At 32.9% G+C, this 19,840-nt stretch overlaps 1 protein-coding gene across 1 annotated transcript in view; it reads left to right on the top strand.

Annotated features, from left to right (window-relative positions):
- LOC145330871 (endoplasmic reticulum aminopeptidase 1-like) overlaps positions 1-16,693 on the top strand; it is a 112,349-nt gene extending 95,656 nt beyond the window's left edge. Inside the window, exons 33-35 of the mRNA XM_080175534.1 lie at positions 2,536-2,629; positions 11,831-11,905; positions 16,043-16,693. Coding sequence (XP_080031660.1) covers positions 2,536-2,629; positions 11,831-11,905; positions 16,043-16,111 — 238 coding nt within the window. The 3' untranslated portion in view covers positions 16,112-16,693. The remainder of the gene's footprint in view (positions 1-2,535; positions 2,630-11,830; positions 11,906-16,042) is intronic.
- The last annotated feature ends 3,147 nt before the right edge of the window (positions 16,694-19,840 follow it).

Genomic DNA, 19,840 nt, shown 5'->3' with positions numbered 1-19,840 from the left:
CTCTTTTTTTTACCTTGCTACTTTAAATCATTCTTTCAAATATTTCTTCTGTTTTATAATCTATCTCTCTATATTAAACTTTTTGTCACAAAAAGCTTCCCTTTTAACTGATGTTAGCGTTCTTGTTTTCTATTTTTAATATATATGTATGTACACTATTCGGATGAACTATGGAATGGAATCTGTCCATAGATTTTAATTCTATAAGATATTTTGTTTGAAGATATATTCTAACATTTCTTGTAAAGATTTTTATCTACTCTTTAACCCTTACAGCTTGGGCCCCAATTCCCACCTTAATAGATCGGGGGGGGGGGCTCCAAGAGCCCCCCCCTCTATCTCGGCTCCTGTTACAGATAAAGACGTAAAATTTTTTTCTGGTGGTTCATGTGTATTTTTAGAGAAAATTACTTTTTCTAGTCATAGCAGCAAGGCCGCTCCTTAGCCGCTTTTTAGCGGCCAGCCGCTAAATTTTAAAACAGCTGTAGAGCGGCCAATTTTGCAGCTAGGATGACCAAATTTTAGGACGAACTTTTATTTTTCATAACAAAAAAATTACTTTTTCTGATCATCGCCAAAAAACGGCAAATAACGGAAACCGCCATTTTCGGCGGTTAGGGCGGTAAAACGGCGGTTGGCGGCGCCGATTAATATTTTTATCTGTTTGACGTTGCTCAAGGATTTACCAAAAAAATTTTTAGGACTCTAGCTGTAATAGAAGCCACGATATTCATGATATATGTCTGTAGTAAAAGCCGGACAAAAATCGGTCATAAAGTCGGTTAGGGAGCGGTCAAATGGTCATAACACATTTTTTCTCAGAAGGTCATTGATATCTAAGTATTCACCAAAAAAATTTTAGGTTTCTCCTTATACACAAAAGTCATAATGTAGAAGTTAAGATTTTTTTAGAATTTTTTTCTAATTTTGGTGCTACCCAACCGACTTTGACCGGACACCACGACCGACACAGACCAGATATCCTAATAAAATCAACTCTTGCCGACGTATAATTACTAAACTTAAAAAGTCATGAAGTCACAGCACTCCATCTTACCTACAAAAAAAATGAGATTGAAAAAACTAGAGGGGGGGGCTCTTGGAGCCCCCCCCCCCCCCCCCGATCTGTAAGGGTTAACCCAATCAGTGATGCCGTTTTTACTTATTTTTTATATATTTTTTTATGGTTTATTAAATATTCCTTATTTGCAAATGTTTCTTTGAACCTAACCAAATCTCAAATCTACTTAATTTTTTTAAAGAAAAATAAAACAAGAACAAGAGAGACCAATTTTAATCAATAAAAGAGGCTAAAAAAGGATTGTTTAAGAGTTCTTTGTAAGGATGAGAACCAAATTACCCCAGGGCCGGGGCGTGCAAGCTTTTTTATTTGGGGGGGGGGGGTTGGGTAAAAATTTTAAAATTTTGTAATAGGAGGTAATTTGTTTTTTGTTTTTTTTGGGGGGGGGGAGAATGGCGCGGCAAATTTTTTTTACCTCCCCCCCCCTAAATTTTTATCCCGGTGGTAAAATTACCCCTCCTAAAATCTGTTGGCAGGTGTAAATTTTTTTTACCCCCCCCCCCAAAAAAAAAAAAAATTACTCCCGGGGCAAATTTTTTTTTTTGGGGGGGGGGTAATTTAATAATGTAAAAATTATGAAATATTTAGTAGTAAAAATGCGCCAAAATTATTTTTGTTAGGGATTATTTATTTTGGGGGGTGGGGTAAATATCCCCTCCTCTATGGTTGGAGGGGATATTTTGATTTGATAAAAGTACCCAAAGTTTTTAAGCCAACAAATGAAACAACGTGTTTGGAAAACATATGGTTTCAATGTAATTTACAGTCCAATGTCCCCTCCACCCTAGTAAATTAAGTTAATGTATGGCTAAAGGGTAAAGAAAGATATAAAAAGCAATTTAATGTAAATTATCAAAAAGAAATCGGAAAGGATAAAACAGAAATAATTTACGATCATGAATGCGGTACATAACGACGACGCTTACTTGATGAGTAGCCTCGATTTTTTTTAAATATTCATTTTTTATGTCAATATTGTATTAATATTTTTGGAACACAGCGCTAGTTTTAAAAACACCTATAATTAAAGAATAAATTTGGATCAGTTATTTTATCTATTACTAGCGGCTACGCTCCTAGAGGCCTCTAGGGGCACTTGAGGAGGGGGGAGTAATTTTTTTCATTTTTTGGAGGTTGGGGGTGTCCCATCCCCCAAGAAAATAGTTATAAACCTTCCCGGGACTTATGAGGAGCTACCCTGTTAAGGAGAACCCGATCGGTTTAGCGGTTAGCGAGATCCTTCGAGACACACAGACAAACATCCTGTTACTTTAGTATAAGAATTTTTTGGTTATTTTTTTCTATGGACATTCCTCCCCCACCCCCCAAAAAAAATAAGTCTATAGAAAGCTTCGCTATGAAGGAGAACCATATTTTTTCAGCAGTTAGTGAGATCCTAAACTACAAACGCACACACATACAAACATCCTATTACTTTTATAATAATATTTTAGGTACTATACAAGTTTTGGCGAGGGATCATTTACAATTGGTTTGATTATCAAGGGTCTCACCACTTCATTTTCTACACAGTTTGATCTTGAACAGGTAAATATATATTTTTAGGCCGGATTCGGATTCTTTCAAAAATCCGCCCCCATAAAAAGCGGATTAATCCGTGGATTGCGGATTTGTGGATAGCAATATTGTAAAAGATCTTTTTTTTAAATAAAAAAAATTCTAGTCCCTACTGAGGCCATTTTTTAACCTTTACTAAACCTAACCTAAAATAAGCATGAAAAACTACTGTGAAATAAAATATAAAAAAAACTTTGGATGCTACCCACCATTTTACTTGTAGTTAGGAAACAATTAAATACTTTTTTGGTTTTTGTTTGCAACAAGTAACAATCCGAATCCGAAATTAGAATTGCGGATTGCGTATTCGGATTCTAGGTCTAAAAATTGTCCAAAAAATGGACGGATTCCGGATGCGAATTTCGGATTCCGGATTCTGATTAAAAACCTTAATATATATATTTTGCAAGATTTTTGCAAGGGATGCAAATCTTGGATTAGCATCTATATATCTATCTATTATTGTAGAATAGATTTATTATTACTTGGATCTTACACCAGATTTTTATGTACTCTAATAAAGTAAGCTAGCAGCTGGCTAAAATAAATATATCCCCCATCCCCTGCCCTCTTACTGGATGAACGAACTGATCAATACACGAGATCCATGTTAGCAAGCTAAATTGACGTCAATTTTCCCCCGGTAATAATATCCACGTTTATTCTACATCCATTTATGGAAGTTGGATTTTAACAACTGTTAAGTAGCGAAGCTTCTTCTTCAAGAGTTTGTGTTTGTCTGTCATTCTGTCTTCTATATAATGCTAATGAGGTCGTATTTTAATATGAAAATTTGTGAAATAATGAGAAAATTACGAATAATATTAAAATGCCAAAAAATTGATGTACACATCCCATATGATGATACTCAAAATAGACCCATATTTAGATTACAATTCATGAACTTAATGAGCAAACAAATAAAAATTCAATAAAAGCCCCCAAAGTTGTTAGGCCAACAAATTACTAAACATTTTTATAAAACTTTGGGGACTAGTGTAATAAACAGCCCATTGTATGACCCTGATCAGTTAGAGTATGATTGGAAATACAGAAGATTTATTCTCACAAATTTCTTTTAAATATAGGGTAGTGCGGGGTTAATGCGGTCGGGGGGTACAATTCCGGTCAAACGACCAACTTTTTTAAAACCGTTTTCTAACGGTGTTCTAAACGTTTGCGAGAGAAAAGCAAAGTTGTAGTTTATTGCCTATACTTTCATTTCATACTTCAGCAAATTTTTGTCAGATCACTCCTTCTATGATTTTTTGCCCTCAAAAAGTTGCAAAAAATTTCAAAATAGGCCATGTTCAACCTAAAATTGTGAAAAAATGGTAAGTCCTAGCGACCTCAGGGTTTTTGTAAAATGAAAGATATGGCATTCATTTTTGGTTTGCAATTGGAGGCGGTGTTCTAACTTGATTTTTTCATAATTTTTTTTTCGTCTAAAAAAAATGGTCTATTCCGGTCACTTTTTTTTATTACTGTATTTATAACTGTATAGTACCCTAATGTTTTATTTAGGTGATCTGGAAGCATAAACAACCTAAATGCATGACCTAAGCTTTAATCATTGCCTTGCCTGTTGTGTGATGTACATTACTAGTCATTTTACTGCTTGTATTATGTCATGTTTTGTTGCCTAAGCTTTTCAATTTGTAAAGACATATAAAACTTTTCAGACACATTTTTATAGTAATGGGAAGAGTATATCACCCAAAGGAACGCCTTAAATAATTGCCTGAAGATGTATCAGCTGCATTGGCTCATGTAAGAAGGGGTATGTCTATTAGAAAGACCGCTAGAAGATTTAAAATTCCATATGAAACCCTTGCATCTTTTTCGTATAAGAGGGTGTTCACAATTTTTGCGCGGTTTGGATTTTTATGTCAAATTGGCTAGGATTAAGCTAGAAAGGTGTTTAAGGTGTCTATAGAAAGCTCTTTGCATGTCCTAACAAAAACTCCCCGGGATATGGGTTCTATCTCCAAGATTTAGAGTACATATTTAATATTTTGTATTTTCAAAATTCCTGTTGCATAAAATGTGTTGAAATATTAGAGTTAGACCCCATATCATTTCGAGTTAATTGTCAGGCATGTAATTTTGCATCTTTAGACACCTTAACCACCTTTGTAGGTCAATCCTAGCCAATTTGAGACAAGAAATAATGTATCAAAAACTGCTGTCAAAACTGGCAGGATTTTTAAAATTAAAAATTTTTGGGGAAAAAATCACTTTTTTCAAGAAATTCCACGACCTGCAAATCAGAAATTGCCTCTAATTTATGTATAAAGCTTAATAAAGCCTAATCATATAATAAAAAGTATGATTTTTTAAAAAAGTTTGTATGAAAAAAATTGGTTTTTTTTTGCAATTTTACCGACTTTTTTAAAATGGGGAAAATGTTGTCAAAAAATTGTCTGATCTGCATGCAACTAGTACCGTTAGAAAGCTAATGACCTCAGCTTTCTACTCATAGTTTAAAATGTTAAAAAAAATATTTTAAGGGGGTGTTCCACCCCCCCAAAGTCAACTGACCGAAATAGCCCCACCGGTGGGGTTATTCCGGTATAGGCCAACCGCCGCCCTTTAAACCGATTTTTGACCGACTTCTAGTTGCGAGATCTTAACGGGACCAAGACAGGCTTCTTCGTTATTGCCATATCTTTCATTTGCACTCTTAAAAACCGGAAAAAGTTTTTGGGAAGTATGTTTTTTTTTAAGTTGAAGCAAAAAATTGACCGGAATAACCCCGCACTACCCTAAATTCTTTTGCTTATTTAAATATACCAAAATTGTTTTTACCTGACGTTTAAGAGATCTCTTTTGATACATGTTCAAAAAAAGATATCCTCCAACTTTTTAACGTCATGGATTGGATATGTAATCTTTTGATTAATTTTCCTCTGCTACCAATTTTCAGGAAAATTTTAAATTATCTTTGTGATTTAAATCAAAAAGTTTGGAAAGTTTGAAACCAATAAAAGTGAGGATGCACAAATAAAAACAAGGATGATAACAAATAGAAGATATTTATAGCGTTGAATTTAGACATTCAAAGTGGTAGTTTCACGAAATGCATTGAACTTAATTTAGTGAACCGCATATTTTTTCCTAGTTAGTGGGTTAAACTACATTTATATAGCATATAATTGAAATAAATTCAATTTTCTACCACGTAGTTTTTAAAATATCAAGATTTGAAAATTGTCTTCTTGTGATATATGAAAGGGGGGGGGGGCAGATGTGCCACTTTTTGAAACTAAAAGTAAAACGCACATGATCTCAGCCCATAAAAGAGTTACAGCTCTAAAATTTGGCACAGCAGTTGCTTTTGTGGAGAACAATATGGAACTGTGAAGAAACGGCGTCGGAACTGCCGCTCCCGCCAAAAACCGCCGTTTTCCCGCCGAATTTTTTTTTGCCTTTTCTCGCCATAATAGACAATTTTCAATCATCTGAGATAAACTTTTTTTTTCATAAAAATTTCCCTTATATTTTCACTTGACACTTAAAAGATTTTACACTTTTAAATATTTTCAAATATTGACATGTTTGAAATATTAATATTATCAAGTGTCACGTGAAAATATAAGGGAATTTTTTTATGCAAAAAAAGTTTATCTCAGATGATTCAAAAGCAATTGCTGTGCCAAAATTTAAAGCTGTAACTCTTTTATGGGCTGAGATCATGCGTGTTTTACTTTTGGTTTCAAAAAGTGGCCCATCCGCCCCCCCCCCTTTAAAAAGACGATTTTCAAGTCTTGATATTTTAAAAACTACGTGATAGAAAATTGAAATTCTTTTAAATATATGCCATATAAATGTAGTTTAACCATTTAACCAGGATAAAATATGCCGTTCACTAAATTAAGTTCAAATTCATTTCGTAAAACTAACCTTTAGGGGTAGAGTAAAGTAGAAAGCCTTTTGGGCAAGGGCCAAGGTATATGCCTTTTTAAAGAAAGTCACATGGTTCATACCTACCTTTTCCATCAATAATTTTTTTCCGTTGTTTCGTGCACTAATTAGATGTCTATCTAATATAAGTGATAGGATGTATGTGTGTCTGAAATCCTTATACATAAGTAAAATGATGTCTGTTTGTTTTTACCAAAGGATCTCGCTAACCACTAAACCGATCGGGTTCTCCTTAACAGGGTAGCTTCTCATAGGTCCTGGGAAGGTTTATAACTATTTTGGGGGAGGGTACCACCACCCTCCCAAGAGAAATCACAAACAATCGAGGAAAAAAATTTACGGAAAGAGACTCCTACTCAACATAGCTAAGTATCGTAGAAACTTGAAAACAACGTAGCTAGGTATCGTATTTAAAAAAAAAAACAAATATTTAAAGTACTTTTAGAGGATTCTAGGGGCGGAGCCGTTAATATGTAAATGAAATATTTGAAACTAGCGGCTTCGCCCCTAGCCTCTAGGGGCTTTGCCCCAAGAGGTGATAAAAAAAATTAATATTTATTGTTTTTAGTGAGAGAATGTTGCTATTCTTTCATTCAAAATAAATGCTGGAATAAAAAATATTTTTTAACAAAGGACCTAGGAAATCTTCAGAAAATAAAAAAAAAAAAAAAAAAAAAAAAAAAATGGGGGGGGGGATTTTTTTGTTTTTGGGGGGGTTGGGGGTGTCCCACCCCCCAAGAAAATAGCTTAAAAGCACCACAGGACCAATAGGTATATACCCTGAAGAGTAGAATCCGATCGGTTCAGTAGTTACCGAGATCTTAAGGGACAGACAGACAGACGGACGGACAGACGGTCAGACGGACAGACGGACAGACAGACATCGTTCTACTTTGTATTATAGATTGTATTTATGTACATAAAATATTCATACTGCATATCAATAAAATGAAAATATTTCTGTAAAATTTTCCTCATCTTTCCCCACACTGTGCTAATCTATAAAGAAAGTTACATGTAAAAAGTTTGTGATAAGACAATGGCCGATAAATTGATATACTCCCCCAATGATGATAAACAAATTTACCCCTTCTGAAGTTTTAAATTAGTAGTTGAATAATTTAAACACTCAACTTAATGAATTAACCAAAATTCACTCAAGTCCCCAAAGTTGTAAAGCCAACGAACAAGAAAACGTTATAATAAAACTTTGGGTACTAGTGTAATAAACAGCCCATTGTCCCCCCTCTCTCTCTCTCTCTGCTATTATCACAGTAGACATTATTTGTCCTTTCACATTGAGTTTTGAAAATAATAGAGGGGCGGGTGGGTAGTTTTCTGTTTTCTTGTTTATTATATTTATCTGTTATCTCTTAGGATGGAGGGTGACGCTCCATCAATAAAATAGCCCAATACCTTCCATGGCCCTATACTAGATATCCCTAAATGACTGTATCATTCGTTTATGATCTAGGATTTCGTTCACTTCTGAACAATTACCTGAATTGCATATTATTACTACAGCACAAACGGTGGTTTCCCTCAAAGTGAGTAGTTATGCACAGAAAATCTCGACCTCCTTATTTTTTAATTAGGGGATTTTTCCATTGTTTTTTTTTACTTTAGTTCAGGTTTTTTAAATTTATTTTTAAAATAAGGGAGGTTTAGGGTTCAATCCTCATTTTCATTATTAAACAGTACCTTGTTGTAATTATTGGCTATTTTTTTAAATTTTTGCATAAATTTTATGCGAAAGTGATGGGAAGCTGATTATAAATATACTGTAGAACCAAACTTTTCTAATTTCAACTTTCATCAGACTTCGATTTAAATTTCTTATGAGTCTTTTTAATTTGATCATTTTATGCAATTTTAGAATACGCATAGTTCGGATTTTTATGAAATTATATACGTTTTTTAACTTATACGGTATTTTTTTCTATTATAGACAGATTTTGTATAAATGCTTATTTGACCGTTTTAAAAATTATTTAACCCTTTAATAAATATATTTGCGACCATTTTCATCACAAAGAAAATGCCAATATCAAAAGATCCAGCTTATACCACTTACGAAATTAATTCGAAAAAAATCACAAACCCTATACTTGGTTTTCAACTGTTGTTGGGGGGCAATAGAGATTGTAGTAGTGCGGCAGCATACGGACAAGCCTTTCATAGAGTTGCTATGCTTCGGCTTATCAAATCACAACCCAGCGCTAATCCTATTATCACCATTTCACCCGGCCCCTCCGGGGCCTTGCCGATACCTCACAAGCAGCGGTCAAATTGGACATCTCTGATAGTGGGAGGGGCACGGCCCCTCTACAACCCCAAGCCCCAGTCGCCTGTCTTGCTGGGAGATGTCTACCTCCCCCTTGCCGCAGCCGGACCTTCCCCTTTCTCTGCCATCACCTGCTTACCCCAAGGAGGCAGCCTTCCCTCCTACCTTTGCGCCGGTGGACACAGCCCCCCAGCTCAAAGGAACCCATCACCAGCTACCCCTCCACAGTGAGCCCAGGAATCCAACTTTGTGGAAAAAATTATTTATGCCCAAAATCGAACTTTAGAAAATCAATTATTTTAAAAGTCCATGTTAAAATTCATCATATTAGAGGAGGTTTGCCATTTTAAATTAATGAAAAATTTAAAAAATTAAAGTTTTTATGGCCTTCTGAAGTTGTTACCCTGGAATTCACGAAATTTAGATACAAAAATCTCCCAAAAAAAATATTTTTAAATTTTTTTTTGTTTTACTTGCCATTTCATCAAATATTAACTTAGGACGTAATGTAATAACATTTTAGAAAGGTTGTGCAATTATCTAACGCTGGATAACAAGAAACTAAATAGTTTTGTATAAAAAAAAACCTCTTGAATCCATATTAAAGAAAGTTGGTGAAAATGCAAAAAAAAGGCACGTTGAATATTTTTTTAAGCTCTGATTCAAATACCTTGATCTTTTTAGCAACGAGGTGAAAATTTTTAGGATGAAGTTCTAGCATTAATTAGGCAATATATAAGAGGATCCTATTGGTCTTATCAACTTTCACTTAGTTGCTTAACCTCTATAGATATTTTTGTAAAGGTCGTTTTAAGCTATTTTTAGTGTATAATCCTTATATAATTTGTTGCCGGATTTCATTATAGAGAAAAATCCTTTTACAGGGTAAAAACCTGGCAAAATGCCTTTCCAAAAAATCATGGCATAAAATTTTCCCACCAGTGGTGGAAAAGTTAGAGCACCTCAAAATAAAATTTTACTATGCCCTTGTGTATTGGACCCTGAGGTATCTTTAGAACCACAATGGCCGGCTCTAACTGCACTCAGAAGAAGTCAGAGATAATTGCCGGCCGCCTTCCGTCCTTTAATTGGCGGCAAAGTTAGCACACCAAAAAAATGTCAATTTTTTGTTGTGTTTTTTGCACACAGGGCGGCGTGTGTTTGTGGCGCAGCCACGTGTATTACCACTTTTTTGTAGGTCATTCTAAGCCGGATTGGCGGGTGTGCGGCCAGACGTGGTCTGACCGGCCGTTTGGCCGACAGCCGCAGTTAAAGTTCGCAAAAATTGTCAAAATTTAAGTTTTTGAGGATTTTTGGCATGCCAGTGCAGCCAGACTGCTTGGCTGACAGGCCTGGGACACATGTCACCTGACACACTGGGCCATTGCCCATCTTTGCTATTTTGCACAATTTTTTTCCCATCACTTCCCTGGCCGTGATGGCCATTCAAAGTGGCCTGGGTCAAAATCGACCAAAAACCAATTTTTGGGGGTGATATTTTGACCCCCCAATCATCTAGAGAGGGAGGAAGGGATAATCTTGTTAATTCTGTAAAAGGTACCATAAAAACCTTTTAATTAAAAAAAAAATTGTTTGATTTGGTTGAAAAATAAGGAAGTTATTAATTTTTTCCACAAAATTGGATTCCTGGGCTCACTGTGCCCTCATAATCTATTATTATACTTCTATTTGCTATATAAACCTGTATGTCTATTGTAATGAATCTGTTCGAAATATATCCTTTAATCAGTAACTCCTTGTAGTTATTTATTGGTAGAATCTTTAAGGCTAGGGGCTCATTTGAATCGAACTCGCTCAGTAGGGTTGAACTGCTTCACCCCTTACTACAAGATGTCTTTTTAAAATCTTAATTATGCATAGAAAAAAAAACAATTAAATAAAATGCTTTATATATTTTAAAAACCTATTTTAGGACACTTATGTTTCAAATATTTAAAATGATTTTTTCATCAAATTATGCCTTAAAACCAGTTTTTCCAAAGGTCTTATTTTTGAAGATTTATGGATTTAAAGGTTGTGCAAAAAATGGTCACATTTTTAAAATTAATTTTGCACGGCTTGTATTAACGACCAAGAAGAAATTATGGAATAAAACAGATTCACTGAGAATTTTTTTAGATTTAAGGAAATTTACAAATTTTATATATTGATTTGAAGAAAAAAAAATTGCCAGTTGATAATGATTAAAGTGATGCTGTATTAATCACTATTATTTATTTGTTTTTTTTTTTTTTGGGGGGGGGGGGCAGATATTCTAGTAGCAATTTCAAGGACCTTTTAGAAGCTACAATGTACAAGAGAACTATATCGGTTCAGCGATTAGTGAGATCCTTAGTACAGACAGACACACAGAACCTTTAACTTTTATATGAGGATTGAATACTGGTAATTTTGTAAAGGTCAAATAAGCTTTCAAACAAGGATGACAACATTCATAAGTAGCGAAGCACAAAAAATCGTGGATGGGAATACGTAAAAGTAGATTTAAAGTGTATTTATTAAAATCAAGGATTAATAAAATAATAAATATAATATTAATAAAAAAAAAACTGTACAAATGTACCTACCATGTATGGAAATATGAGGCAAAATGTTAATTTTCCTTTGAAGTTGTTCTCAATTAAAATAACTTCAAAAGCCTATTTTTAATTTTTGATCTTTCATACGTGTATGAAATTTTGTATTCAACAGATCAAGAAAATACAGATTTATTTTTTATTTTTTAATATATTTGTGAGTTTTAAAAAGCTTACTGATTGAATGAACTTTTTTCTTAACTGTGCAAGTAAATGAGTTGCCCTTTTTTTGTGCTAAGGCATTCCCAATACTCTTAGAATAAATATGCACCTTACAATATAGCTGTTAAAATAACATTTTAAGTCTTTAGGTGTGCCAAGGTTTTGGCTTAGAATCAAACCCATTATCTTTCTATTATTATTTAGGTTGAGAGTTTTTTCAAGGAGAAGGAAGTTGGTGCAGGAAAACAAGCTTTGACCCAGGCTGTTGAAATGATAAAGGTATTGGTTTATTATTTATTTCCCAGGCAATTGAGATGCTTTTGTCCCAGGCTATTGAGATGTTAAATTTAATGATTATTATTTTTACCCAAGCTATTGGAATGATTCTGGTATTGGTTTATTATTTTTGTCCTAGGCTATTGAGTTGATAAAAATAATGGTGTTTTTTGGAGGGTTGTAAAGGAGAACCATATCAGTTTGCAAAAAAACCTTACTAGCTTATATAATAGGAAAGAAGCTCTATCATTAGTTCAAAGACTTTTTTTTACTTTTTATCAATAGTATCAATAGTTTGGGGTAGGGGTAATGTTAAAATTTTAAAAAAAATTGGAGGAGCCTAATGAAACAATTAATTTTGGTGGTCGGTTTTAAATGGTTGTCCCTGCATAAATCATTATTTTTAAAAAATCTTAAGGACCCAAAAACGATAATAAAGTCAGGATTTCCATAGCTAAATAAGGCTAAAATCCCACCACCTGTGTACTAATTGGGGGATGGGGGTGGGTTTGTTTTTTCACAAAACCTTTACTGCAATTATATCTTATCTTTGGCGAACAATAATTTAGTATTGCATTTTCCCCACTCTGCACTGTGTGTTGGGTGATAAAAAGGCATTTTGCACAAGGATCTTAAGGGATAAGATAATGGACGATACATTGATATACATCCTCAATGTTGATACACTAAACTGCCCCTTAATAATAGAATAATATCACTCTTGTTAAAGATTGGACACTTATAGCTTTAACCAATCAATCCTTAAAGTAAAGTAACAGGATGTTTGTTTGTCTGTGTGTGTGTTTGTTTGTACCGAAGGATCTCTCTAACCGCTGAACCGATATGGTTTCCTTTACAGGGTAGCTTCTCAGGTCCTGGAAACTATTTTTGGGGTGGGTACTACAACCCTCCCCAGAGAAATCGACAAAAATATCAAAAAACGCCGCCCTGTGGACATTTTTGCAATTAGCTAAAAATAAAACTAACACCATCTAGCGGCAAAAATAATATTTTTGGTAAATCGTTGATATTAAAATAGATTGAAAAGATACAATTTTACGTGACCCTAGAGGCCTCTAGGGGCTTAGCCGCTAGTATTAAAAAAAGTAACGAAATGAGAAAGCATATTTTTTAAACTTTGGGTATCAGTATAGTATAATGACCCCTCCCTCCCTGAGTAGAATACGCTGTATATATAAATACAATATTCATATTTATCTTAGTATTTCAGGTTTCATAGTAAACTTGTTGGGTCATAATATCCGCAATTATATTAACCCCACAGTTGATATCCTATTATATAAAGTAGTAAGCTTTTTCTGTCTGTAACGAAGGATCTCGCTAACCGCTAAACCGATATGATTCTCCTTTACAGTGAAGCTTATCACATTTCCTGAGATGATTTTAGGCTATTTTATTTTTCTGCCCTTACATATCTCTTTGAATCTAGTGCCACTTAATTAAACAGTCGCTAGTTACAGTAAAACAAGGATGACAACATCCATAAGTAGCGAAGCAAATCTAGATGGCAATACGGACAAGGAGATTTAAAGAGCATATGTTAAAATCAAGAATGGAAATATATTCAAGACAAAAAAAATCACGAAACCAGCTGATGTTTTAATATTTATGTTTTAAAGCATAGCGGACACTCCCCCCATAGTGTTACAGACTGACGGACGGACGGACGGACAGACAGACAGAGTGAATTATAGAGTAGCTTAGTTAATAAAAATGATATTAATGCGCTGTTTTAGCATTAATGAACATTTAAAAGTTTGCACCAACCAATCAAGATTTGATAAAAGTTTCAAAGTCAACGAATAAAAGAATATAACTTTGGGTACCTGTATAATTTTAAGGTCCAAGTTTCAGAAGCAAAACATTCAGAAACCATTAGGGATAAGACATTGGACGATAAATTAATGTACATCTACAATGATGAAATTATTGGTTGAAAAGTTTGGCCACTAATTTTTTTAACCAACCATTTCAGGTTTAATAAAGGGGGGGGGGATTAAAGCAACCATCTCGTAATCAATGAGTAAATGGCACTTAGAATTCGAATTTCCATCTGAAATTTTGCATGAGTAATCCTTTGTAGGTCTATTTTCCCTAAGTCAAACAAAAGGTTGGAAAAGTAACGGCTAACGGCTGGCAGCTCAGCCGTTTTGCCATTTTTTGGCAACATAATACTCTTTACCTCTCCAAAACGTTATCAAACGGTTCTAGCTGGTAGCTGTTGGTACTAGAAATTTTAAAAATGGTTATTGCTATCATTTAATATGAATTAAACCAAAAATATATTTTAAAAAGTTTATTCCTTCGTAATTAATGATGAATTTGCCCTGAAAATAGGCAAAAAATTATAACTTTGTAAACATGTGAAAATTAGAGTACAATGTCCCCCCCCCCCTGAATGATATTTTTTAGATATTTTGCACATCTACTCAACTGGCTTGCATGCGGTAATGATTGCTTACCAGTAATCTTACCATCAAAATAAATATAATCCTCTGTAAATATTTATTTAAGGTCAAATAATAATATTTCTCTCAAATAAGCTAGAAGATTTATTTTAGCATATTTATACATACAATTAAAGCAACTCTTAAATTTTTCTTTTACTTTTGGTCTGTCGTTTTTTTCTGTTGTAAATTTTACATTTGTGAACTAGTAATTATAATTATGTTCCTAATAAACAAAAACATTACATAAAAATTTTAAAACCAGATGTGAAAATGTAACAAGATAATAAAAAAAATATTTTAAGTTAAAATTATAAAACTACAGAAAAATTAACATATTCATTGCAAAAATATTAGATAAAAATTTCCATTCATTTCATTATACTTGAAGAATTCAGGGACAAGAGACCAGGATATTGACAAAAAATTCCTAGTGAAAATTTCCCTACAACCCATTAGTAACAGCAAGTTTTACGCCAACTTGACGCCTCCTAACTATTAAAATTTTCAGCAATTTCAAATGGAATTAATAAAACTAGAAATAACAACCAGAACACTATAACATAACTTTTAATGTTTAATATTCAAACTCTTTATCTTTCGTAGTTTGACTAAATATTTTGCTACTGTTCGACGTTATCGTCCTTGTTTAATAACTTTATCTCCAACACAAAAACATACACGGCAGTAGCAATTCAATATTGATTCAATCTTACAGACTATACTAGATTTCTTTCCTGGAATTCATATTCAAACGTCTCAAGGTATAGACTTATAGGGCATGGATAAGACAATGGCCGATAAATTGATGTTTATTCTCTATGATGATACGTAAAATTACCCCCTCTGTAGATTACAATTAATGGTTGAAACGTTTGCCACTTAAATTAATGATCCAACCAATCAGAATTCATTGAAGACCTCAAAGTTGTTACGCCAACGAAGAAGATAACGTTGATATAAAACTTTGGGAACTAGTGTAATAAACAGCGTATTGTCCCCTCTCTCTCTGATTACGGATTTTTAGCGTAACCTACTCCTCCCTTTGTCCTTTTTATGATAATATTTTGAGAAAACTATAGTAACAAAAAATATTATTTTGAATAAATATATTTTTGGTAATGTATCGTAAGTTTGGTTCAAAGTACCTAGTCGAGCTAAGAACCCCCCCTTCGCTCGTTTTTTTTTAAATAAATTGAAAATAAAAGAGGGTGGGAGATAGATAAAGTTAAGTTATATTGAGAACAGGTTAGCCCCGCAGGGTTAGGCAAAAAGAAAAATAACTTTCCCCCTCCCAACTTTTATTTTTTAATGTATTTCAAAATACGTAATGGCGGGAGTTGTGCTCGCTTGGAACTTTTAGGAAAAGGATCGGAATATTTTTTCTCGTATTCATTCGAATCCGGTGGATAGGAACCGGTTCTCATCCATACGAAAAAACTATGCCTAGCATCGAATTATATCCAGCTTTCTACAAATATAAAAATGTACAATCATAAGATTAAAACCAGTTTTTTTAGCTGGTGCCTTCGGCACCTCGGGGCTAAAAAAACTAGTTTTAAACTCATAATTGTACATTCTATATCCGCGGAAAGCTGTTTATAATACGATGAAAGAAATATTTTTTAACTTAAATATTATTATCATCTAATACATATTTTTTTTCTTTCAGGTGAACATAAATTTCCGAGATAATTATGAAGAGAAAATAATTACTTGGATTCAAGAATTTCTACTTTGAAAACATCTCAAAAGCGGAGAGGATACCAAAAAATAAGAAGATATAGAATATGGACTATGTGACAAAAAAATAAATTTATTTATATTAATGAATTATAGAAATAATATACTTAAGGGATAAGGTAACGTACATAAAAGCAAAGCTTAAAATTTAGATTACTTTTAATTATAATTTTTTTTATTTTTCACTGAAATCGGCATTACATTCTGATCATGAACATACCTCATCGTTACAGAAATATTCATAGCGAATTGAATCATTATTGAGTTATATTATACCACCATAAAAAAAACTAATTAAAAATTTTATTCTAAAAATGGAAATGGATTTTATTAGTTGTTATTATATTTATCTTTTGTTCAAAACAGCAAATTAATTTCTAAATTAATCTAAGCTACTAATTTTCACATTTTAGACTTCAGTTTGGTTTTGTTCTTTGCAAATTACTGAAATTTGAATTTTTAAAAATAAACACCTTAATGTAGATCAGAGTTTCAAAGCAATATATTCGGTCAGCTGAATTTGAGTTGCCGATTGTGTACACAATTTCCTCGGTGTTTCCTCATCCTATCTTAATTATTACTACTAGCCAAAAAAGCTTCAAATTTCAAAAAAATCTAAATATGAAAAATTAAAATTTTGAATGTATAATGTGTAAATCGTTTATACATTTAAATTTAGATTTTTTGTTGGAAGTTTGAAGTTTTTTAGCTAGTAGTAAATATTGAGATAGGATGAGGAAATACCGAGGAAACTGTGTACACATTCGGCAACTCAAATTCAGCTTACCATATATTCTGATAAAAATCAGGAATTACTTGATAGAACAACGGAAGGTAAATTAATGTTCCGGTTAAAGTCTATTCGTTCTATATTTGTTAGAATTTTCTTTTAGATGCAAGAATGATTTCATTTTCTTCTCCCCTCAAGAATATAAATATCTTATATACATCTAATGCAATTTTCAAATCTTAGCCAAACTTTTAAGAGCGATATTCAGATTTTTGTGTCTACAAAACTGTAAAGTTTATTTTAAACAAAATTGAGAGGGGTGTAAGTAAGAGAGAGAAAGGGACAATGGGCTGTTTATTACGCTAGTCCCAAAAGCATTTTAAAAGGCTTTACAACTTTGGAGACTTCAGAAAATTTTCATCAAACGATTCAACCACTAAGTGAAATCTACATTATGGGTAATTTTTTGTATTATCCTTGGGGATGTAAATCAATTTATTGGCCATTGTCCTATCCTTTTAGATCCCTGGGTGCAGGGCTTGCTATTTATCCAATTAATCCCAATTGAAAATGCCTCAAAATTGAATATTTTGTTGGAGTAAAGTATGAGTAAAACTTGTTTTTTTTGGTAACTGAAGGGGAGTGGATAAAAACGGGAGAAAAAAGAGAAGGGAGTAGTGGCGGAATTTTCCTTTGGAATTGTTTGTCAGAATCGCATTCCCTTTTCCCTGCCTGGGTGTAAGCTAAGTGGGGTGTGATAATTGACGAATCGTTTTGATTTTTTATTTTGGTGTTGGGGGGGGGGGGGTGGGTCAGTAGGGGAATTCTCAAAATTGGAGACAACCCCCTACACCCAACATTAACCGCCACTAAGGGTAATGGAATTTTGGTCATACATCACATGATATCACTAGTTTTGTTTTAAATGTTTTGAAAACAATTTGGATACAATTTTTTTGCTGTTTTGAATCAATGTATAAGTTTCTGTTTTGAATAAAACTTGAAATTTGAAACCTGCATGATAACAAATGTGGAAATAGGGATACATAACTCTTCATTTTAATCGATTTTTAACTTGCAATATGTGTATTCTTTAAATATATAAAAAAAAAATCATGGCCTCTCAAATTCTTGCTTTTTAAATGGAAATGTAAATTGAAAAAAAAAGATGTATCGTATTATAGACAATATTCCGTAGATTTTAAAATAAAAGTTATAGGATATAAGTTAAAAACCAGTTTTGTTTGCCCCAAGGGGCTAAAGGTCCGGGCTAACAAATCTGGTATTAATATTGTGATTTTTATTTTAATAATCGTGGAAAATTCGTGTACTTCGAATCCCATTTTTTGTTCTCTGGATTAAGAGTGGTTCTAAACCATACTGAAATGTATTGCGCCAAAAGATCATTTCAAATAATCAAAAGTAATTTGATTTATTATGAATGCAATTTAATATGTTGTTTAAAATAACGCACAATTATTTAAAGTCACAAATTGTTTATAAATTGAAATATAAACAAGGATGACAATATCCATAAGTAGCGAAGCACAAAAATTATGTATAAGATTTTAAAGATTAGTTGTCAAAAACATGTATATTAGGGAAAAATCACGAAACCTTTTCAATATTTGTTTTTAATTTTTTAATACTTATATATCAGTACTATGACTATCAGTACTATAACAGACTGACGGTCAAAGTAAATTGGATGATCAAAACAACGGGAAATTTAATTTTAATATTTTTAATTAAAAAAATTTTGAAATTGGACCATAAACACCAAAGATATCAGGAAAAATGAGAAAAAAATAAAAATAGCCAAAAACCTGCAAAAAGGCAGTCTGACCGCCATTGATGTTTCCTTAAAAAGACAGGAAATTTAATTTTGATATCTATAACTGACAAAATTTTGGAAATCGGACTATAAACACCAAAAGTATGGATAAAAATGTGAAAAATACAAAAATAGCCTAAAACCTGCTTAAAGGCAGTCTGACCGTCATTTTTTTATGAAAAGACAGAAAATTTTATTTTGATATCAAAAACTGAAAAAATTTTGGAAATTGGACCATAAACACAAAAGATATGGAGAAAAATGTGAAAAATACAAAAATAGCCTAAAACCTGCTAAAAAGCGATCCAATCGCCATTGATGTTTTATAGTTAATTGGGCTCCTTAATAAGGGGAATGTTGTCAAAAAATTTCAGCCTTTTATCTTTTATAGGAGCCGAGAAAATTACGTTTGCCCCCAAACTAAGACATACGGACATACAGACAGACGGACATTTCAAATTATAGAGTAGCTTCGCTACTAAAAATATTGAGGTATAATTAACCTAAAATATAATTATAAAATCAAATTAAAAATTAATTGTTAGAAAACTAATATTTAGTTATTATGTTATTTATTGTTTTTAAAGTTTATGTAACAATACTTAATTTGTATTTAACTTATATGTAATTTATGAAAATAAACATAAAATAAATTTTGGTATTAATTCCTAATGTATAAAGTAGTAAGCTTCTTTGTCTGTAGCGAAGGATCTCGCTAACTGCTAATGGGTGTCCTTGACAGTAAAGCTACTTATTTGTCCAGATAAGGTTTTTAAACTATTTTTGAGGAGGGTACCCCACCCTGCTAAAAGAAATCGCCCCTAGAAAAAAAAATGGTCCTGTCAAAAAACATTTTTTTCTTTTTTAAACTGAAAATGAGAGGCGACTGTCCATTTCGATCACACCACCCCTCCCCTTACCTTAAGTGCCCCTAGAGTCTACTAGGGGCGTAGCCGCTAGCTTAAAATATAAAGTAGTAAGATTATTTTGTCTCAAGCAAACAGGGATCTAAAGGTATAAGACAATTAAGGTAAACGCTGTACAAGTCCATGATGATAAACAAAATTACTCCTTCTGTTGATAAAAATAGTTTTGTTGGAAAGTTTAAACTCTGTTGGTTTTAACCATCAAACAAGAATTTAAGACGGTACCAAAAGTTTTAA

The sequence above is a fragment of the Acartia tonsa genome, chromosome 10, assembly GCF_053477335.1.
Source record: "Acartia tonsa isolate MP-2025a chromosome 10, ASM5347733v1, whole genome shotgun sequence".
NCBI lineage: Eukaryota > Metazoa > Arthropoda > Copepoda > Calanoida > Acartiidae > Acartia > Acartia tonsa.
Note: the sequence above shows the minus strand (reverse complement) of the source record. Positions and strands in the feature narration are given on the sequence as shown.